The sequence below is a fragment of the Thunnus albacares genome, chromosome 5, assembly GCF_914725855.1.
Source record: "Thunnus albacares chromosome 5, fThuAlb1.1, whole genome shotgun sequence".
Classification (NCBI taxonomy): Eukaryota; Metazoa; Chordata; class Actinopteri; order Scombriformes; family Scombridae; genus Thunnus; species Thunnus albacares.
In genome coordinates, this window is record NC_058110.1 from 32,399,689 (window position 1) to 32,423,498 (window position 23,810).

The window sequence follows — 23,810 nt, forward strand, 5'->3', positions numbered from 1 at the left end:
GACAGAAAATGGGAGTTGACATTCACACCTGGGAAAGCCTCGATCGCCCTGAGCGACCAATCTGCTCTCATCTCGACATGCAAGCAGCTCGGCTCAGATATTCATGGTCCGACCCACCGTGAAGTTCATTCAGTGTACAAGCGGGACACACACACACACACACACACACACACACACACACACACGAAGAGAGAGAGAGAGAGAGAGAGAGAGAGAGAGAGAGAGAGAGAGAGAGAGATCTGCAGCAGCATGCTTCATGAGTCCACAGACTGAACAACTCCTGCTTGAGTTCCAGACTGACTCCTGACTGGCTTTGTGCCGCAGACTCAAGGCTCACTTTTTTTTTCTTTTTCTTTTACGCATATATTTTAATCTGACTTCCACAGAAAACAACACCTCTTCTATCCATCATTCTTTTTTTATTCCTGTCGTGGAGGAGTGCAAGAAGCGCGGATGGTTATGTAAGTTTTTTTTTTTTTCTCCGGGGAGGGCGGTTGTGTGCAGGATTTATTGCACACGTTCACTAACCGAGTTCACAATTAAGTCTCTTTGCGCAAGTTTATTTTATCACACTTGATAAGAGTTTTGGACGTAGTTTGCTGAGCTGGACTCTTTGTTTGTGGTATGTTTTGTGTTATTATTATTATTTTTTTTACCTTTTATTTCATCGTGCACTTGTGAAGATTTGCAAGTCGGTTGTCTTTCTGCCCATGTGCACGGTAAACCGAGCTGCATACAGATGTTGTTGAACCCGGTGATGAGGCAGCATTAATCCTCATCTTCACCACACTTGTCATATAAATGTTTAAAGTGTGTTTGACGGATTTTAGTCGCTTTAAATGATTGAATGTCTTAAAATGATACTATAATATTCTTATAAACGCCAAATCGTGGATGAATTTAACGCGTCTGTGGCGCAGAATCGTGACTAACTTTTCCACTTATCGCGTGTAGTATTTCAACAACACTATATACTTTTTACAACTTAACTGTCATTTTCTTTAGTTTATAGTACTTGTATCTCCTCTTAGCAGGTAATTAGTATTTCTGCAAGGACTAAAACTTCTCCAAGGTGCTCCAATGCGAGTTCAGAGTTGGTCATCGTGCGTAATCGCACCTTTTATCATCTTAAATGTTCTTACAGCGCTGTTTTCACGACTTTAAATAGTGTTTGTGGTGCTAGAAAGTGAATTAACAGTGATTTTATAAAGTGTCTGCGGTGTTTCTGTTGGGTAAACTGGTTTGCATGACTTGCATGTGTTCTGTGTGTGTGGGTGGGTGGGGGGGGGGGGGGGGGGGGGGTTTGCTAGACATTTCTGTACTTTTTGTCGGTTTCCTGGTTTTGAACGCGCCCAGGTGTTTGAACACGGTGGTTTTACCGGCTGAACTTCCTTTTAGGATTATTGCTTTCGGGTCATTTGGTGATTTATTAGTTGAGCTGTAGAAGACGGGTTGTCAGACAGTTAGGAACAGATATACTCGCAGTATAAAAAAAGTCTTCTCATTCATGTTGGACCCCAGAGAGACGGCGTGCAGACAGGGGAGGAGTTAATGTTCATGCAGCTCAGGTGCTTGAGTGGTTTTACCCGCCAGCAGGGGCAGATAGACCTCGTCACGAGCCAGAAACACTTCAACAACTTAACATGATACCCTAGGAGTGTATTTACAAGTATGTTTCAAAATGACAGCGATACATTTGTGCAGCTGACACTCGTTAGAAAAAACAACTTGAACATATAGTTCGGACTTGCAGGTGTGTTTAACATCTTTTTATTGTAACTTTATTGCATTTTTATGGCAAAAATTGATGTAATATCAGTGGAACTTTGGTGAAAACCAATAAGTGAATGTTTATACTTCAAAAACATTCCTAACAGGTCATGTGACCTCAGATGGAGGCTTTAAGGCTTCTTCCTCTTCTTCTTCCTCTTTTTTAAAAAAATCTGTTTTACATTGGAATATTCTAGAAAGAAGTGCTATCTGGACTAGAGCTGCAACTCATTGTCTGTTATTTTTTCAGTTGAGTGAAGGATTCACTTCCTACCATCCAAAATCAGGTCTTCAAACTGTCCAAAACTGAAATATATTCAGTTTACAATGAAATAAAACAGAGAATAGCAGCAAATATAGACTTTTTTCATCCTCTGACACAGTGAGCTTCATAGGAGTGAAATGAGTCTCAGTGCCTCAGTGTCGTCTGCATAGTTAAACATCTTTTTATTCTAACTTTATTGCATTTTTATGGCAAAAATTGATGTAATTTCAGAGGAAATTTGGTGAAAACCAATCAGTGAATGCTTATACTTAAAAAAACATCATTGCTAACAGGTCATGTGACCTCAGATGGAGGTTTTAACCCTTTAAAAAACAAAAAACTGTCCAAAACTTAAATATATTCAGTTTACAATGAAATAAAACAGATAATAGCAGCAAATATAGACTTTTTTTAAAAAAAAAAAACCTGGAGCCTAAATAAATGACTAGTTGCTGATTATCTTTCTGCAGATCAACTAAGCAGTTAATCATTTTATCTCTAATCTTTTACAGAATAAAGCAGATTGACTCACTTCTAAGAGATGACACTTGCTTTGATTTGTATGGGAGGTACCTGCCGTGCTTAGAGACATGTCATCAGTTCAGATGAACATGATAAAGGAAATACAATATCTGGTTAACATTGTGGTTCCTTTTGAAATGGAATATCTGCACATAGCGCATTACGAAAGAACATGCGTCACTCACTTTTTTTGACTCCGTAATGTTAACTTAGCTGTTTGTTCAGAATAATCCTGCAGGGATCAAATCTGTCACATCCTGATAGTGTCAGGATATTATTGAAATAAATGAGTCACACTCGAGTTGTTTTTTTTTAAATAAGATGATGACAGTTACTGATCAAGTGCCAGCTACGTTTGCCAACAGTCCTTTTTTGCAGAAAGCGCCGGCTAAGAGTCACTCAGGGGATCAAACCTCCTCCTCCTCCTCCTCCTCCTCCTCCTCGTCCCATCGTGCAAAACTTGAACTGGTACCAATGCAGATGGAAGTTCAGCAACTCTGTTTTTGTCCCATAAAGCATGTTGTATGTGTAGATAGACAGATGCAAAGAATACCTTTTATAAATACTTTCTTCATCTGCAAATACTTTAATGATCTCAAAGGGAAATAGCTAGTAGTAGTAGCATAAATCACAAAAATAAAATGAGGTAAGAAATAAACCAATACAATTAAAATAAAGCCAAATTATAGACAAAATAAAATAGAATCAAAAACTGCAAAATTCATGAGTTGACACATGTCTGATCTGTGCAACGTTATGAATGCTGCAGTGAGTTTTGCACAGACGGCTCAAACAGATTAAACTTCTAAATTCTGCGTATCATTTGTATTAAAATGTTTTCATAAGAAACATTTTAACATCTGATCCAGAGACAAAAAAGGTTTTTATTCATGAAAATGTTGCAGTTACCTCAAAACATTTTTCATTCACATAAAAACACCATGCCAACATCTGTAATAACAATCTGTCATAGATTTATTTATGTTATAATAACAGCAAAAAAGGAGTCCTTGGCTCGGTCCCAGAACAGTTATGTTTTAGTTGTTTTTATCATGAAGCGAACCCGCAGGACAACGAGCTGCATGATTAACACGTCACACTATGTGGAAATGTGGAATTTGTGTGTCCAAACCTGGTGCGTGTTACATCTTAAAGAGTTGCATTGGATCTGTGACAGGTCCTCTCATCTGGAATACATAAGCCTCCACCCTACTGTATGTCATCATTTATTTAGCATGAATAAAGATTAAGATGTGACTAATGTCCCAAATTCTGAATTTATTGACTTAGTTGGGTGGTGCAAAAAATACCAGCAGAACTGATGTTTGGAGCAGAATGAAGGAAATCAGTCAGAAAAAAAAAAGAACAAAATGTATCAATTTAATTGTAAAAGGTTTTGCCCAGAGGCTGTGGACATATTTTAAACTTAAATCCTGTAAATACACATTGTCCAAATACTGTTGGAAGCCAAGTTGCTTTCAAGAGAGCTTTTTAGAGGAGATTTATGTTTGTCATATTCATCCGAGTCATCTGGAACCACCTGAGCTGCCAAGAGATTTTCTCTCTCAACATGGCCTCGACTGGCCACACGACTGGCACACATCTCGCACCTGTAAGACTGTTTGGATTTATTGACGAGCATCGGTAGAAATGACGCCTCGACATTGACGGTTTGAATTGCAGCTGTTGCTCAGAGTAAGAATGTTTCAGGCGATTTTGTTTTTGCAGAAAGACGAAACTTTAAAAACTAACGAAGCACTTTCTGACGTTTGAAACTTTGGGCGTGAGCTTCCTAGGGGTGAAATGAGTCTCAGTGCTTCAGTATCGTCTGCATAGTTCTGTTGATTCTGATTTGCATTTTTTTGTAGTTCACTGTAAGAGTCAGATCTGTTCATTTAAACAAATATCTGATGTCTGGCATTGTTATTTTGGTGAGAGAATACAATACAGTATTTAATTTCTAGTTGTTTTGCCTTCAAAATGTCAGAAAATGTTGAAAAATATTAGTCACGGTGTCCGAAAATCCAAGATGCAACCAAAATTGTCTTATTTTGTCACGACCAACAACCCACAAACCCACATTTATTCACTTTACTGTCACACAAGACTAAAGACACCAGAAAATATTCAAAGCTGGAAGCAGAAAAGTTTAGCATGTTGCTTAAAAATGATTAACAGGTTATTGAAATAGATGACAATTAATTTTCTGTTGATTTGATTAATCGACTGATAACTTGGTATCATGTCAAAATGTTCTCTCTCATCTTTCTAGTATAAATTACATTATTTCTTAATTATTCTCTCCGTATGTGTCACATGATCGTGTAGTTTAGCTGCAAAACTGTCAAACAAATGAAGCTTTAAAGCTCAAGACATCATCATCTTTTGACATGAACATAATAAAATAGTTAAAGTTCCTGATTTACAATATATTATAATACTGATTTAATATAGTTCTTCATCTGTAGTGCAGCGGAAGAGTCAGATCTGTTCGTTTAAACAAAGATCAGGCTTCTAGTAGTATTAATTAATAGCTGGTATTCTGTCTGATGTAGTTTTATTTGTAGTTTTGGTGTTTTTTTTAATTAAAAAAGTGATTTACTGGCTGTTCTTGGCGCAGGCCGCTGAGCGGATGATAAACTGTACGTAACCTTCACAGTTCAGTCTGTACAACATCACAATGTATAAACTGTAGGGCCCGATCTGAGCTGGAAGGGGCCATAAAGTACATGACAGACAAGGAATGCAGCCCCCAGCGAGAGACCCTGAGGAGCTGACCCCCCTTAATACACACACACACACACACACATATACACACACATATACACACACACATACACACACACATATACACACACACACAGGCCTTTAGGGAGTGAACAATCCCCTCTTGCAATGCGGTCCCTAATCTCTCGCCACCAGACACAACTTTGATGTGGAGCCCCCCCCTCGTCCTCCGTGTTCCCTTTTCCTGGGCCCCTCACTCTCTGCCCTCCATCCTTCCTCGGGTTCTTTTAATTCATCCTCGTTGCCCCCCCCCCCTCCACCCCCCACCCCGCTTTCTGTTTCTAAAAAGCTGAAACATGTTTCTGCAAAGATACAGTTAGAAACATCTCAGTGCAAAGATGCAGAGAGCAGAGGGGTTTGTGGGTAGCATCACTGGTTTCAGCTGCTGACTGTGTGTTTTACAGTGTCCGGTACCAGTCACAAAAGACACAAATTCTTCTCTTGTGTTTTCTCTTTTTGCAGTAATTGATATTTACACTACCTGCTCAGCACGACACGGCGAACAGTTAGCTGTAGACGAGCTGGTGAACATAGCGGAGCATTTAGCAGCTACAGAGCCAGATATTTCCCTCAGGAGTTGGTAGAGAGTAAAAACAGCTAAAAGAGGGTGAATATCGGACTTACATTCACCAGATAGACAGAAACACGACTCCAAATGATAATGAAACGATAATGTTGCTCCGTAACTGCTGCATGTGGGAATAAGCAACTGTTTGCTAACATGTTCAACTTAACAGGTGATGATGTGTCGGTGTTGAGCTTGTTTCAGCTGCCCCCGAGAGGCCCAAAAATCAGTTATTGCAGGTTTGAATTGATATTAAAAGTCGATTTAAACAGATATTTCTGACGCTGTTGGTTGGTTAAATCATTAATTGTTCACTTTTGTACCTGGCGTGAGGCCCTGAAATGACTTAACAAGATTTAATGTAAGTAAATGCGTAGATACTCTTTAATTTTTTGGTTTGTCTAAATGCTCAGCCGATAGGTCGTTAGTATAATCACATGACCTCATACAGTAAGACCCGTTCAGCCACTGACGAGCCCGATCGGATGCTTAATTACACCCAGAGAAACGAACCCAGGCCTGAATGCAAAGCTTTTAGCAAAAGTAAACAGTTAGCAGGTTCCTCTTTGGTCTGTAGGTGAAAGGTCAAAGGCACGGAGAGTAGGAGGTGGCATCAACATCCTGTTTGAATGATGAACTTCATCACGCAGCAGCGGGCCTGGAGAAGGGACAGCCCCTCGCTGATTGATATGTATTGTTGTCAGAGACGGTTTATGTTAGTAAAAGGTCACCAATCTCTGCACGCTTTGACTCACTGACAACAACAAAGTGTTACTCAGGTCGTAAGGACATAAATCTATTTACACAGTCACATTACGGGGGGACTCCCCTTCCTTTTTTTCTGTTGGAGACACAAAACAAGTTACAAAAAAACATGAAACCAACAGATTTAAGATTAAGTTGAAGGTCAGAGTTTAATTTTAATACAATATTCACGTCCCATTTGTATGTCAAGTGAGTTATTTGTCTTCCTCCTCCTCATTTTTACAGTTTCAGGTTGATTTTACTCACATAAATCTGTCTAAACTGAACTTTTTAGTCGCCAAAATCCTGAGAAGAGAAGAGAGAAGTTTAGAAAAATGTTGATATGTTCATCTAGGTTTTTACTTTTAATGGAAAATATTACCTGCAGCCTGAGAGGAACGACATGCTTTTTGGTAAAAAAAAAAAAAATATGAACATGAACAAAGATAAGTCAGTAAAGGACAGAGCTCTTTGTCAGGAATCAGGTTAAAACAGGCGTTGGTGTATCTGTTTATTTATTTATTTATTCGCACAGAAGAAGAAGCAAATTGTGAAGGTGGGATTTAGAAAAACCCCTCGAGGTTTATAAAAAGAATCTCACCTCGATACACATTGAATAATCGAATACAAAAGTCGTGTAATCCATAAAAAAATAAGCAAACAAGCCAACCGTTGGATAAAAAAAACAAACATAAAAGAAGAAACACGAATCAATCAATCACATAAAATTAATAAAATAATGTCACGAGGGTGTGTGTGTGTGTTTTGGCATATGTATGAGTGTGTGTGTGTGTATGTGTGTATACTTAAGTGTGCGTGCGAGTGTTTGCGCATAATAATACCACAATCGACTTAAAAGACTGTTAATTTGGAAAGCCTGATAACCAATTACGGTACATTATAATGTTTTATTTGATAGATTGGTAAGAGTTGGAGTCTGGCACGTAGCGACTGTGGTTAGGTAAGTAATGGAAACATGTCTGTGTGTGTGTGTGTGTGTGTGTGTGTGTGTGTGTGTGTGTGTGTGTGTGTGTGTGTGTGTGTGTGTGTGTGTGTGTGTGTGTGTGTGTGTGTCCTCTGTGTGCAGGATGCACCTGGTGGCCTCATTTATGTGGGTCTTTTGTGTAGGGTCCACGTGTGATGAAAGCTTACATGCCTGCTAATGTGCGTACACACACACGCTAATGGTATAAACGTACATTTATTAACTGTACGTACTTCATACACATTTATGACCTCAGCGTTCTGGTTATCTTCAGCTGTCTTCTAAACTCTGATGAAATGTTAAAAGAAAAATCCCCCCAAAAGAAACAAACTATTCAATTAGTTAGAAAAGGACCTGATCTCACGTCACCTTATGAAAACATTGGAAGTTTTCTCTCATTTATCACTCTGAGAGAGAGTTTGATCAAGCTTTTAAAGGGGGAAGAACGACGCCAAAACTGATAGATTCTGTATCTGGTGAGTTTATCTACTCTGGTTTTTTTAGCAGGTAATCAAGCATCATTTAGAGCCTTCATGTGGAGACGGAGATTAAATTGTGTAATGCGGAGGGAAATAAGTTTGTGTTACACACGCTGACCAGAAAAATGGAAACACATGTGCACTGTTATGCAAAACCAATACTGCAAAAGCTAATGACGTTCCCGTCACCCGCAGCTGTACTTTGTGTTGAGTCCTAATTAGCAAATGTTTGCATGTTAACGTATTTACATTGAAATTGGAAGCACAGAGTTTTCTACAACGTGACTTTAAAATGAAGAATGAAGCATGCAGATAAACCGTCGTCGTTATTGGTTTGTTAGTTCGGCGTCTGCGTCAGAAAACAACCGGCCAATCAGAGCAGAGAACGTAAACTACGAGCTACGAGGACAGAGACCACCTACTGCTTTGTGTCAACATGTGTGAAAACACACGGCTTTAGTTTGTGGTGCAGTTGTGTTGAACTGTATTATACTGAAAGAGTTTCTCCTTTTGATTAACATGGAGGAGCAGAAGTATTAAAGGGGACATGTCGCGCTTTTTGGGATTTTCTGTCATTTATATACTGTTTATAATTTTGGATGTCGATGTCCCTGAAAGTCAAAAGCCAGGGCTTCAACTTGCACTGAAGGCTCTGTTCACAAAGTTACCTCTACTTCCTCCTCATGATGACATCAGATTGTTTGCACACGCTCACAAACGGCCTCTTGTCCACTCGTATATATTTCTGATCAGATTTCTGTTTGAACATGTACGGATGTAACTGAGAAGTTGTCATTTTGAGTAAAGAAGGAGAAAAAGAAGTGAAACCCTGCTACTATAATTTGCTTACATAGCTTCCGGAGCAGGAGGAAGCTTCCTGAAGCCTGACCAATCAGAGCAGAGTGGGCTGATCGGGAGGCGGGGCCTTAAAGAGACAGGAGCTAAAACGGCCTGTTTCAGACAGAGGCTGAACTGAGGGGCTGTGTAAAGATCAATAAGCAGTAAATTAAGCAAAGATATTCCAGTAGAACCCCAGAATATAAATATAGAGCTGGAAATGTGCAGAATACGTCCACTTTAGGAATATCTACAATATATACAACACCACTGAGTCGACCGCAGAACTGAATCAAGACCTCAATGACACTGTTATTTATTACAGTAGTGTACAGTTGTTTTTCTATTTAAAACATATTACTCTGCACATGTACAGTCTTTATCTCCTTTGTGCTTTTTAATAACTGTATTTCTCAGAGTTATTAGACTAGATTAATGTGACTTAAACTAAAACTGACGGTGGGCCACCTGAGGTCTGCAGGTCTCTCTGCACAGGCTTGTTTGACAAAGCTATTGACCCGTCATTTCCTTGAAATATAAACCTAAACATGCAAACGCACTGTACATATACTGTATCCCTACACACACACACACACACACACACACACACACACACACACAACATGCATTCTTAGAGGCACAAGGATGTACAGTCACAGGATGCAAAAGAATGCAGGCGTACCGCGTCCATAGTGCATGTACAAACGCATACACTTATATTGCTCACTCCTACGCACTCGTGGTCTTAAACACACACACACACACACACACACACACACACACACACACACACACACACACACACACACACACCCTGACAGGCCTGTGTATCTGTTTACCTGAGGTTTGTATGGGCATGTCAGATCTGCTCCTTCCCACTCTTGTAGAACTGGAGACGTCAGTGTTGCGCCTCTCAAGTCTTCCTCCTTTCTCTGTCTTTTCCCTCCTGCAGCTTTACTCCACTACTTCTTTATTTCTTTCTGTTTTTTTTTTTCTCTCCTCTCTCATCTCTGATTCCATCCAGCATTCACAAGGAAAAATTATGTTTATTTCCATCAGCTGAGAGTCGGGGGGGGAAAAAAAAGGTCAGACAAAGGTTAGTTTGATTAGTAGTTTGTTGAATTTTAGTATCTGTTAAAGTTGATCTTTTGTCATCTTTTCATTTGAAGAAAAGAACAAAATGTTATGGGGGAAGTTGTGATATTTTACACACATTTCAAAGAGTTAAAAGCCAACTTTGGATCGTTGTGAGTCAAAAACAAAGTGAAATATCATTTTGGATACAAAAACAGTTTGAAGTGAGTTCAAACGTACAGTCTGTGAGTTTCACTCTTATTGTAATTCACTGTAATACTTTAATAACTACGTGTTTTAGAAAGCTTCTGTTAAGGCTTTTGTAAATGTTAGTTTCAATTACATCTGTGTTCTCTTTGTTCTTTGTATTCCTAGAAATTATGACCTGTTGATTTATATCCAAAACCAGACTTGCATCATGTTGAATGCATCTGCAGTGTTCAAATTTTATACAAAGAACCTGTGTGCGCATCCTGTCACAATTAATCTTTAACATAATATTAACTGTACTGTAGTTGACATGTGCAAATATTATTGAAAGAAAAAGAATTTTGAACATGAAAAAAAAACCGTCATCGAACATAAAGTTTGCAGAATCGTCAAACATCGATCGGTTTGTTTTGTAGCTTCCCGCTCTGCTGCTGGATTACGTGATGTCCCACAAGTCCAGGTATCACCACGTCATTTTCATACAAGCAGAAACATGATTCAGTAGTCTCATATGAGTATGATGTCTAATGTCATCGCTCATATTTTGTATTGAATGAATGTCTACCACTCTTTGCTCTGATAATGACTCAGTCGTGTGAAAACGTTGGTCAGTGTGCTCCGGTCTTTCACTTCTTGAATTCGCTATCTCTGACCCGAGAAGTACCTGATTTTAGCTGCGTATCGCTAGAGGATGCACAGAGAGCTCCTACTCCTACTCTACTTATATACCTCCTACTGTACTCTCTAATAGCGGTGGGCGTTAGCAATAAATTGCTCATCGCGTCTCTTCAAAGGGTTAAAATGCAAAGATTTCGTCTTGTTTTTTTCTGCCTGTTAAGGAACCGTTTGCTCTTGTGAGGACGCTTCTCCAATTTTGACCACAAATACAGAAGTTGAACAGGCAACTATTGAAAAAAGCAGCTGAGAAACACTGAAGAGGTTGCAGTGATACTGATTGTGTTGACTGGTTCAGTTTTTAAAGGCGCAACAATCTGATTGTTTCCTGTTTTGTTTTTTGTTTTTTTGGTCTCGTCCAGGTTCGAAAAGGAGTCAGGACAACTATCGGACCAGTCGACTGTGACAGTGATGCCTTCCAACAAATATTCTGCTGCTATCATGGAGGAGAGCAACAACATGACGGCCACTGTGAGTCACACACACACACACACACACACACACACACGCAGGTTTCACATCAACCAGGAGGGGCCACGGTGTACCCTTTCCTTTTGTGCAAATGTAAATAAGATAGTTAAAGCCAAATAATTAACAAAAACCACAACCCTCTCATTAACACCCACAGACACACACGCACATGCACACACACACACAACCTCTCTCAGAGCCTGCTGTGGTTTAAAAGAGTGTGTGTGTGTGTGTGTGTGTGTGTGTGTGTGTGTCAATGCCAAGGCAGATGCCCCAACAAGACTGCCAGCATGTTATATGAGTCTAATTGAGAATGCATGTTGGCTGTGAGGGTGCATCCATTTGCAACACACACACACACACACACACACACAAACAACACCACAGCTGCATCTTCACAAAGAGGAAATGGGGGGGGAAACGTGATGTGTGAGAGGGAGGAAGGAAGGAGAGGAGGCGGGAAAGAAGGATTCATGGAAGGACGCTCGTGCGGCTAAATCACGTCTCCGATTCACTGCGAGTATTTTAGAAAAAGAAAAATATACACGTTATTTCCCCCTTTCACACTTTCACAATCTGCACACACACGCACATTGTTACTCACGGTTTCACATATACCCACATTCACTCGTAGATATTTACACATATTCACAAGCGCACACACACACTTTAAGAGGCTCCTGTCGTCCGTTACTACTACTTCCTCTTTTTCGCTCTCGTATATCACTCTATCTGAGAGGGATACTTCCTTCCCGTCACCATCTGCTTTTCTTTCGTTCTCACCTATCACCTCGCTTTCTCTCTCTCTCTCTCTTTCAACATCTCGTCACTCTTCGTTTTCTTCTCATCACGTCGACTTTTAATAATCCGTCTGTTTATTGTTCGCTTATCTCTCCCCCCGAGATAACCGGCTCAGCTGTAATCTCGTCATACGTGATATGCGTGATGGGATTCAAAGAGGTGTTCGCTTTCAACTTTAGACGGCTTGACAGCTTTTAAGTGACATGATCCGGTGCTGTCGCTCCACCTATTAGTGGAGCAAAGACTACAGTACGTTATATTTTCATTTAAAATATTTAAAAAAAAACACATATTCAGGAGATTAGCTGTGAATTTGCACTAATTTGGAAGCATTTACTTGCAGTTATTTCAAACATTTTGACTTTATATTTAGAGTTACGTTATAATATTTGCATGTAAGACTTGAAAAAGCTCCTCCAGAACAACAGTGCTCTTCTTCATAACTATTAAACTGATGAGTGTCATGTGTAAAATCAGCGGAGTGCCCCTTTAATCCCGGTTTCTTTACTGTAAACTTTCTCATATTTATTTATGTTAAGCTTTCAACAATTTTTAAGTAACTTAAGTTATGAGTAACTAAGTATTTTAGAGCTGAAATTAGAAGATTTTCATTTAAAACTTCACAGATGTATGACATCATTGCTAACACGAAGTGAGAGGAGGGAAAAGATTTAAGAGATTTTAAGACCTTAAGTTTACAAATTGGATATTTTTACCAGCTGCCAGAAACTGATCTTTGCTACTATGAAAATTACACAGCGCCTCCAGATCCCTCCCAAATAATACATTTAATTACACAGTACATTATTCCTCCTGTGATTTATAAAACCTTTAGTGAAAACAGACCTGAGACGCTACTATTTGGTTTGGCTGAGAGCGTCTCTCTCTCTCTCTCTCATTCGCTCTGGTTTTGAAGGTCCAAACAAAAGCAGGGTTGTTGTTTGTGGAGGGGGGGGCAAGGGGGGGGAGATTCACAGAAAGGTGTTTAAGCCTCCGAGTGGAGTCAGACGTTAATTTAGGCCTGACTTTGGATGAACATCTGAGTCACAGAGGACACAGTCTTTGTTTCAGTAGCAGTAGCCTGAAGGCAGGAAGGAGGGAAAAAAAAAACCAGTCTGAATGTGGAGCAAAGTGCTCAGGAAAGATGGTGTCAGCAGAGTCTCTGTGGGTAAATACAAATAAAATAAGAGGTTTGGTTTGCGAGTAAATTAATCCTGATGTTCCGCTACGGCTTAACTTGAGTTTTACAGTTCAAGTTTCTTCCTCTCAGCACAGCAGTCTAATTCTCTCTTGTTATTCAGCTCGTATTTACATCGACAAACCGGTCGTCCTGTTTTAACCGTTCGTGACGGCTTAATCCTGCTTTTACACCGCATGCAGAAGTGTAATATTGTGCTGTTTCCGCTGATATTTAGTGCCAAAGTTGAACTAAATTGAACTTTGACCTCTACAGCAGACAATGGCATCAATGGCAGGCAGTTAAACTCAGATTGGCATCGTATAAACAGTGTAATCTGAATCAGAGCCTTTTAGTATTTGAAGTAAGGAGCTCCTGAAGGCTACAGGTGTTTAACTAACATCTAATATATTATGCTGCTTATCTTATTTCCAGGTCATGAACATTAATTAAGCTGCCTCAGCCAAAAAAAAAGGGCGATTAGACTTTGAATTCTACTTATTTTAGCCTTTAGTTACTTGCAAATGTGGAAAAAATGCTGCTGAACTTGCCGGGACTCGGGTAAAATATGTCAAGCATTGCAGAAAATCTAAGAGAGATGCGTGTTTGGAATGAATCTAGGATGTTCTGATGAAAACGAAGCTTGTTGTTTAAACACTTCACTTCACTTTGATGGCAGCATGGTAATAATAAGACTCAGCCGGCATTAATCATCCTGCAAAAAAATGCTCCGTTTGCTCACCCCTAACTACTTTTATCTTTTAGTGCTTCCACCAGACTGAACGTAGGAAACGACACAAAATAAAACACAATCAGAGTCTTGCAGCCTCACTGACAAAATAACCAAAGGCACAAATGTTAGAAAAAAAACCCACCCGCAGGTGACAATTTACCGCACGCAGCGTTCTGGAGCGGTCCTGTTTTTTAAATGTTAGCCACAGATCTGCGTTTTCTAATCATTTAGGCCTCGCTAAGATGTTTTGACAGCGCCGTCGGAGCGCCTCGGGGCAGACTGTTGCTCACTGAGGAATGCGCGTGTGACGTAGGAGGGTGAAGCCTGCACACTGCAAGGCTTTACACACTGTTTTAACACACACACACACACACACACACACACACACACACACAGACATATACAGTCATGTAGAGTGCAGGGTGCATGAGATGGATGCGCACACACTTCCTGGAAATAAAGAAAGAGAGAGAAAAAGATGCTGAGAGGATAATAAAAGACATTTCTTACAAATGTTGCTTGTAATATATGTTGTTGTATTTGTACTACAACAGGGATATAAAGAGAGGTAGCTTGAGGGAAGAAAAGGATTATTTGTGCTACTTTTTTTTAATGCTTCAGTGTTGTTCATGTTTGCCAGCAGCGAAGAGAGAGAGAAGTGACGGATATCTGAGAAGGCAGGTTAATAGAGGATAATAATGATGATGTATGATGATGATGATGATGATGATAGTCTAACCGGCTACCTGGCTGACATCAAATCTCATTTGTTTTTCCCCGTTTTGAAACAAGAGGAGCCTGGAGTGAGCAATTAAACATTTCACACAACAATTCACAGCTAAAGGAATTTACCTGGCGCTGGAGAGTTAGTGGCAACACCTTGAGCGGCGAGGAGGTTGATGGGGTAAAACGCTGCTCCCGATGGGGGGGGGGGGAGTTTGTGACTAATCACTGCACTGCTCCAGATTGTGTGCATTCATGGTTTCTTCTCCTCCGTATTTCAGCAGGTTTTTCTTGTGTTTTCGGCAAGAATTTGTAGCCACAAAACCTCTGTTTCTGCTCCTTTACTCTGCGTGCTTACAGAGCCCCCCCCCCCCCCCCCCCCCCCCCGCCCCCACACCCCTCCCTCCATCATCTTTACAAAAGCTGGTCTGGTTTTTGTTGGGACAGACTGAAAAACAGAAAGAGAGAGAGAGTTTGAAGTAAAAAAGGAGGAGCGAGAGAATAAAAATAAAATCTGTCATGTTTACATCAGTTGTATCGGCATGTAAGACGTATTGGCAGTTATTTGATTAATGACAAGTAGAAGAGCCATAAAAAAACAAACCTTAAAAGTTGTTCTGTCATATAAAATAACATCAGTAGCAGAAATCAGTCATGTGAGCCGAGTGTTTGATATGTCATCAATTATCAAAAATATGTTCCTTTCCCCCCGTTTTCAGTGTGTAAAACCACTTCAAAAAGCATTTTTTTTGTCGATAAGTATACTATTTCCTCCCACGTTTTCTTGTGCAACACGTTGTAGTTGCAGAGATCAGAGAGTCAAACGTTACTAAAAGGAGGAGATTTCTTGGAAGAAGATTATCAAAGCCCTCGAGGTGTCTGTCTAGTGTTTGTTTATGCAGCTCAGAAGAGGATGAGTTATAAGGAGAGTAGAAACCTTTTTAAGATGCAAATTCGGCCAAAAAAAGTCAATGAATAGTGCATCCTTTTAGCTGCACACACACACACACACACACACACACACACACACACACACACACACACACACACACACACAGGGAGCCGTCGTGTCATAATAATCATCAACTCCCAGGTGTGAATGTGTATCATCTCCCCACGTCTGTCTTGTCACCGCTGCTCCCCCGCAGGCTGCTGCTGCTGCTGCTGCTGCTGCTGCTGCTGTAAAATATAACAGCTTTTTCCTCTCTGGTGTAATTGTGGTTAAAAAACAGTATCGTATGTGTTTTGACCAGAAGCTTTCATGGTGTGAACGCAGCACATGGTGGTTAACGCTGCCAGAAACATTTTAGCTCCGGCCTACGTTTCCAGAGAGGAAAAAACTCTGTGAATGATTATCTGGAAAATCACAGAAAAATCCTTTTTTTAAAGATAATTAAGCTTATTTGTGATTTATGTCAATAAAGTTGCGTCTCTCTAAATCATCTGTATAAAAGAAGCCTGGAAGGGTGTAAGTGTGATGCTAAATATTACAGATAAATCTACGAGTACGTTAGATAATACACCGTCTGACTTACTGTGTTTTTAATGGTATGTTTTTTTTTATGATAAGAGAGACTCCAGTTTGACTTTTAAATATTGCCACATGGACGTCTTCAGCGTGTATTCTGGCTATTTCACAATCACAGGTGGGGTTAATTATAGGTGACCACAACAGGAACGTCCCGTTCCAGGCACAGAGTCTCATGATGTAGGTTATGAAAACATTAAAAGTCTTGGTATCCAGTACGTCTTCCTCTGGAGAAGGATTGTGTCCCTGTTAGCGTCTCTCCGTGACGTCTCTTCACTCTCTCAACGCTCCTGTAATGTTCTTCACTCAAGCTGTGGTTTTTAAGCCGCTGATGATTTGTCATCATGATTACAAATAGAAGGTTTATGTTCACAGATCCTCGGGTTTTGTTTTTACCAACACAAAACAAATTATATGGACATATTTAACAGGTAAACCACATATTTAGTGTTACACATGATTCTGCACCTAATTTAATGTCAACACCAGACTTCAGATGGGTGAATTGAATACCCTTAATTATAGAATAACAGTCTATATGATAATGACGAGGAACATAATAAACTTGTCCAGTCTTGTTTTCTTCAAAAATAAGACCTACAGAGTCTCCTACTGTTCTTGTCCACACATTAATTTTCTCCTGGTTGGACTACAGTAACTCCCTCGACAACTGCCTCAGTCAGTCTGCTCTAAAACATTTACAGTTAATGCAAAATGCAGCTGCCACACTGTGACTGAAGGTCCCACATCATCCTGAACGACCCCTGGCTACATTCCTGAGCCACAAGCCACGAAACGCGCCGGTGTAATGGGGGAAATTGCTGATCACTCAATAAACACACAAAGAGAGCATTGTCAGGTTATGAAATAGTGTAATCAAATAATACAATCAGAAGTATAATGCATCATAGTTCTGGAGACAAAGATACAAACCACCTAGCTATCTTTTCTTTGTCTGAAAGGTTGGCACTTAACCAGTCCCTTAAATACTGCTCGTACAGAATTTAAGACATCTGTTTACTAACCTTACAGGTCAGCAACCCTCAGATAGAAACATAAGTCAAAAGTTCACTTAACCTAGGAACAGTCTTTCTTCACGACCATATATGACAGTACATAAGTATGCACCAAGTAGCATCACAAAATAACATTACTACTATATTAAATTAAGGACAAACCACACTATCCTCTAAAAGCTTATCAGTTTTACACATAAACATCTACATAACTACAGTTTATCTTATCACTGGCTCAGGTAAAGGTATAACAGAATAAACTGCCTCATCTTACACAGCAAAGAACCAAGTTTAGAATAGACACAGCACACACAAACTAACACTAAACTGAACTTAAACACTGTCTGAAACATGTATGATTATATTGAAGAAATACATCAAATGATAACCTGTTATTCAGTTTTCTTTTACGCCGGTCAACTAATAAAGTTGTTCTTCATAAGTGTTGCTGGAGTTGAAGTCATCTTTCTAGACTTCTTTCTCTTCTCCGTGCACCTTGGAAGGAGGTGAAGTTGTGCCAGAGACTCTGCACATATAGGGAGAGAACAGAAATGCTCCTAAAGAAGATGATGAGCATACTATCAAAATTCTGCAGGAGCCTGTTTCCTCTTGGATTCATTTTGACACATTTAACTAATCAGAAGAAACTCTTATACTTATGGCTCATGCGTGTGCACAGCGCACACACATATTCATCAGCACTTTGCGAGAGTGACAAACATTTGTGAAAAGGAGAACTGGCTCTGGCTCGCAAACTGCGTTCGTTAAACGGGCCTCAGGTTTCCCTGGACTTTATCGGTCTCACATTGTCTTGAAAAGCAAACCCTATTGTTTGAAATGTTTACATGCGTTTGCCGCTTTGTAGGGCAACTACCAGCGAAAATTCCCAGTAACACCTGTGGATTAAAAAAAACTCTGTCTGTGGTTTGACAGAGCAGCTGCCAGGTGTGAATATGTGTGTAACTACATGAATGTGAAACAGGAAGTCACTGAAATGAGCCTCAAGGTCGTCCCGTGTCCCTTCTTTCTGATATTTTATGTTGAAGTATTTGAAATATGCCGGAGTTGGAAGCGGTCGGCGCTGTGGTAGGAGTTACAGCTGGGATTCAGATTTCTTCCAGCTGTGATCCGTCATCCAAGGACTGGGAGATATCAGACATGAGGGTCCTGTGAGATTTACTTTAAGTCCGTTTTTCATTTTTCACAGCTTAGTGAAGAGGAGGATCGGTGGTCTTTGCACATTTAAAACCAGCATTAACCGATTTCTTGGCCACTTGAGAGGAAGGGCCGCTGCTGGCCGTCTGGGAGACCTAATGGCTTTGTGGTGGAATCTAATATCTGCATATTTATTTTAAACCAGTACGATTTAACAACTGGGGCCCAGTACTCTCTTTAAACCTATTATAAAACAATGAGAGCTGTGCAGACACACTTACCTTTCTGCTGTATAATTCTCTGTAGGTTGATCACTATATTAGCATGCTGTTAATATAAAAATATCAATTATAGCTGCTTTAAGTCTTACATAGAGGCTATATGTATAGTTTTATAGAGTGATATGCATCCTCAATTAAAGCTCCTGTGCAACATAAACTTCTACCAGGTTTCTTTCCTACAAACAAATGATATGTCTTCAGAATAATGTAGTTATTGCAATAATCACAGAGTTTGCAAACTTTAAATAAAACAAGATGAGCAAACCGGCCCCTCCTCTGTTGATCTTTGTGTCTTTAGGTCCTCTTTACACCCCTTGTCTTCCACTCAAGCACGTATTATTTCACACAGATTAGGACTTTACACAGTAGTTGTAATGAACATTGTAAACATCTGCCGTGGCTCTTACAACAGCTGCTCCTCTCCCGTCTCTCCCCCGACCGAGAGAGAGAGCCGCCTCTCCGCCTGTCATCGCTCCTGCTAACCAAACTTCTCCTCCTGCAGTCACTCCTCGCCTCCATTCATCTCCATAAGCTCCTCACTCAGAGCCTTTTCAACCTGAGTATCGTCTCCCGCCGTGGCTTTCTCCGTTCCTAAGATATGACTTTCACTCAGCACTCGGCAGGTTTTATGTACGTGGATGTCCGGCGGTAATTGAAGGTTGCTGGTTCGGTTTCTGGTGTTTTCAAGACTCTAATGTAACACAACAGGCGTTTAAGATGTTCTTTCTACTGCCCATCTGCAAAAACATGGATTAATAATTCACTCTCATCTTCAGTAGAATAATTTAATGTAAAATTATATAAATAAATACTACTTTTAGGCTGCGGGATATAAATATAAAAAGCCTCTTGAAGATTTGTGCTAAATGATTAGTCAATTAAGAACAGAAAACTCAACAACAGTAATTCTGAAAACAGTTTTAAGTCATTCAGAAAACTGAAAAATGTCAAATTATCTTTGGTTCCAGCTGATCAGATGCTGCTTTTCTTTGCTTTGCATCATAATAAATTGAATATCTTTGTGTTTGGTCAGATGAAAAAGCATTTTGAAAGCGTCATATTGAGGTCACATAGTCGACAGATTAATTAATTAAGGGGAAACAATTCATTTGTTGCAGTTTTGAGGATAAAATCAACTATTTTTTAAAAATATTTTGCTCTTATGGAAGTGGAGCCTAAAGATAGGAAGTGTTGTTAATGGTTGAAGAAGTATTAGAACCTTTTACTGGAATAAAACCAGAAATATTCCTTTTATAATACTCCAGTAAACTACATTTAAATTGTACTTAAATCAGGTAATTGAGTCATTGTAGATTCTGTACTTTGCACCACTGGGTGTTGGCTCGTCAGCTGATTGGTCAGGTGAAATAACTAACATGATTGCTATAAAGTTTTTTTTATTATTCATTGTTACGTTTCATCTTGAGCAGCCATCAGATCAGATATTTCAAGTGCTGCGTCTTAAAGACTACTGTCAGACTCTTCATCAGGGCTGCAACGATTATTCTCATAATCAATTTATCTGTTAATTATAAGCTGTTTGGTCTATAAAATGTCAGAAAAACAAACAAAAAAGCCCAAGATGCAACAAAATGTCTTGTTTTGTCCTGACAAACAGTCGACAAACCAAAGATATTCAGTTTACTGTCATAGAAGACCAGAAAATATTCATATTTAAGAATCGTTGCAGCTCTACCTTCCCTCCGTCTCATTCATTCACGGTCCGGAGAAAATGATTTCCGACGTTTTGCGGTGACCCCTCTGACCCTCTCCTCCCTCGCTGTGTCTGCCTGTCTCACTGTTCCTCTCTTTACCCCGTCAGCAGCTCTCACTCTCAACCACTCTCAACCATCTTGAGCACACACTTTAACGCACAAGTTCACCGAGTTCATTTATTATAGAGGAAATTTGGCATTGCAAACACACACACGCGCGCACACACGCGCGCACACACACCGCATGCATTCCCTGTTTTACGACTCAACAATCACAAACAGCCTCATATGCATAGCTGTGATTTGCTTAAAATGTCAGCAGAATCTCACAAATTTCCATCTGTTTCACAGCTGCTCCTTCTCTCCGCTCGCTTTCTTGGTTACATCTTCTCTTTTTGCACATTTTCTGTGACAGAACCCTTAATTTTCAGTAAAAGATTAGAGAATAAACTGTCAGGAGTTATGAGAAGATCGGACCGCTGATGAATGAGAATATAAATACCAAATTGTTCCAAGTGACACATTAAACACCAGATAATAATGATAGTTGTAAACACTGACAGAGTGCAATTAACCATTAATTGTAAAATAAAGTCTCATCTTGTATGAGTCTAAAAATACATGAATCCAAAATAGTTTGACGTGAGCAACCACGTATTAATTAATTTATCCAGCACACTGACTTTTATTTCATTTGTTAGTTATTTTTGTCTTTCCATCATATTTCCTCTCTGTGTCCAGTTAAGTTAGCTTAGCTTAGCCCTGTTTACACCTGGTATTAACATCCGTGATCCGATCACAAGTGTACAGCTCTAAATACAGGTGTAAACGCACCCAAGACACATTGAGGACGGATTGAGATCCGATCACTCAGACCACATCCGGAGGTGGTCTGGACCGCAAGTGACCACATTCATTTAGCAATGTAAACGCAATGCATTCTGGACCACACTGAAGGACGGCTTCTCATCTGACGTCCTCTACTTTCTAGCAGACTAGGCAGGGACTTGCATCGCTGCCTCCAGGTCCAAAGCTGTTCAACTTGTTTGATAAAAGGATAAACAAATTAATTTTGTTTTTCATGTTAAGTAACAAAACGTCATCCACCTCCTGTTTTTCCCGTTCCCCTTTTCAAATCGACAGTTACCAGTAACCTATAAACTAACTTGTTTTTTGTGGGACCCAGATGACGCTGGGTTGCATCATGACAAAAGTTGAGCCGATTTAACTGTTGTTGTTGTTGTTTTGTTTTTTTTTTTTACCAAACCTTGTATGATGGCACCCCCACGGCGTGAACACATTGCCCCCATTCAAATTAATGGGAGGGCTGCGTTTTTCACGCGCTACCGCTTTCAGTTTGAACACCGCCTTAGCAACACAATATACAGTAACAGTCAAAAAGTTTGCACACACTTCCTCATTGAAGGGAAGGTGTGTACAAAACTGTTGATGTATACTAATCCTGTCTGAATTGTTAGAATGGATACATACTATACATACAAAAGCACACACAGATGCACGTTAACACTTAAACACACGTGTAAATCTCCCTAGGTGTTACCTAAATACATTAATATCTACACATCTTTTGTATTCATTCGTCCTCTAATCTAAGCAGACAGGGGGGGATTAGGTGGAATCACTACTTTTTTTAAGTGGGATGTTGCAAGTTCAAGTCCGAACAGAGCCGAGCTGAGCGTGGTTGTTACGTAAGGTAGGCCTGCAGCCTCGCATGGCAGCTCTTCTTCACCTCTAATGAGGTGAGAGTGATGCAGACAGAGAAACTGTATCACAGTAAAAGCTCTCCGGCCCACCTTCAGGCACTGAGGTGATCCCTGCTTACCTCACCGATCCCTCTGGTGAACGGCACGCTCGCTCTACAGACACATAACTGACTGTCACCAGTAGCCGTGCGCTGTGTTGTTTTGTTTCAATAGTGTTTGTGTTGAGTCAGATAGTTTACTCATGTTGCTGTTGGGCATGCTGGCCGGTCTCCAACATGTTCATTTGTTTTAATATATTGACTGTGTTAGTGTTTAATCTTGGCATCATTTCTATGACTTTGACATGAGCAGGGCAGGAATGTGTTTCATTAAGACAATTAATGCCCAGAGGGAAGGGAGGGTTCGGTTCCATATGTTGCAAAAGAAATTAATGTCTGTGAGGTTTAGGTTTAAAACACTTTAACAGCTGTTAACAGCAGCTTTGTTTCATTTGGTCAACAAACAACTCGTGTGACGTTAGTCGTACATCCTTTTTGTTTTTTGATCAAGAGCTGGTTGCAAGACGTAGCTTGAACAAAATGCTTGGTGTTCGATGTTATTTCATGGGCAGAAAACCTCATGACGTCAGTTATCTAGTGGTGAATATTACTCTAGTATCAGTCTTACATAAAGAGGATATGTTACACGGTACGCCAGCGCATGGATTTTGTAAAGTTTAAAAGAGGTTTTGGAAACGAACGAGTGACCCAGTTGGAAAGCCGTCAAGCGTTCTGGCAAAGGAATCATCTATTGTGCCTCAGGGACTAGAAGATTCAGGATGTTCAGCACTGGGAGCCATGTTTAAACAGGTCCCGACTGCACCACGTTGGCTCCATGCTGAGTTGAGCGTCATGCATGTTGCTAATAGTTTGTGATTAGAGAATTACGAGAATATCATGTGACAGTTTAATAGCAGGCTTCTTACCTCTGGGGTTGTACCTCTCGGGGGCGGGGGGCGGGGGGGGGGGGGGGGTTTGTGGACGTAATGCATCACGGACAGACCGACGCGGTCTTTCTATCTGTGGCTCTGGGAATGTTTAGCGTTGCTGTCAGCTCTGTCAGGTACTGAATGTGCAGCCAGAACATCAACCACACTGTCATCAAACACACCAGCGTTATCCTCGGCGCTGGGTGGGCCGGCAGGTGAAGCTCTGTGAAGGTGTGTTTTCACTGGAAACACTCACTGTTTGCCTTTGGGACTGTAGAACATATTCAGACATGTTCGGTTACACTGTCCAGCTTCTGACTGGTTTACCAATAAGCTTTAGGTGCTTTATTAGAGAAGTGACGTTAGAGAGCTGACAGGGAATTGACGACAACATGCTGCAAGAACCCTCCCGGTGTTTTAGGGCTGCAACTAATTATTTACATTACCGATACATCTGATTATTTTCTTGGTTAATCCATCATTCGTTTGGTCTTTTTAAAATACCAATCAATGTTTCCTGAAGCCCAAAATGCAACTAAAATATCTTGTTTTGTCCACAACCCAAAGATATTCAGTTTACTGTCATAGAGGACTAAAGAAACCAGA

General features: G+C 40.2%; 1 protein-coding gene across 3 annotated transcripts in view; it reads left to right on the forward strand.

The window, feature by feature from the left end:
• Positions 1 to 209: 209 nt before the first annotated feature.
• dnmt3bb.1 (DNA (cytosine-5-)-methyltransferase 3 beta, duplicate b.1) overlaps positions 210 to 23,810 on the forward strand; it is a 53,124-nt gene continuing 29,523 nt past the window's right edge. Inside the window, exons 1-2 of one of the 3 annotated variants that reach the window (XM_044351780.1) lie at positions 210 to 461; positions 11,276 to 11,384. In XM_044351780.1, coding sequence (XP_044207715.1) covers positions 454 to 461; positions 11,276 to 11,384 — 117 coding nt within the window. In that variant the 5' untranslated portion in view covers positions 210 to 453. Of the gene's footprint in view, positions 462 to 526; positions 623 to 11,275; positions 11,385 to 23,810 lie in introns of those variants that run through there. The other 2 variants (XM_044351781.1, XM_044351782.1) reach the window with 2 other exon arrangements.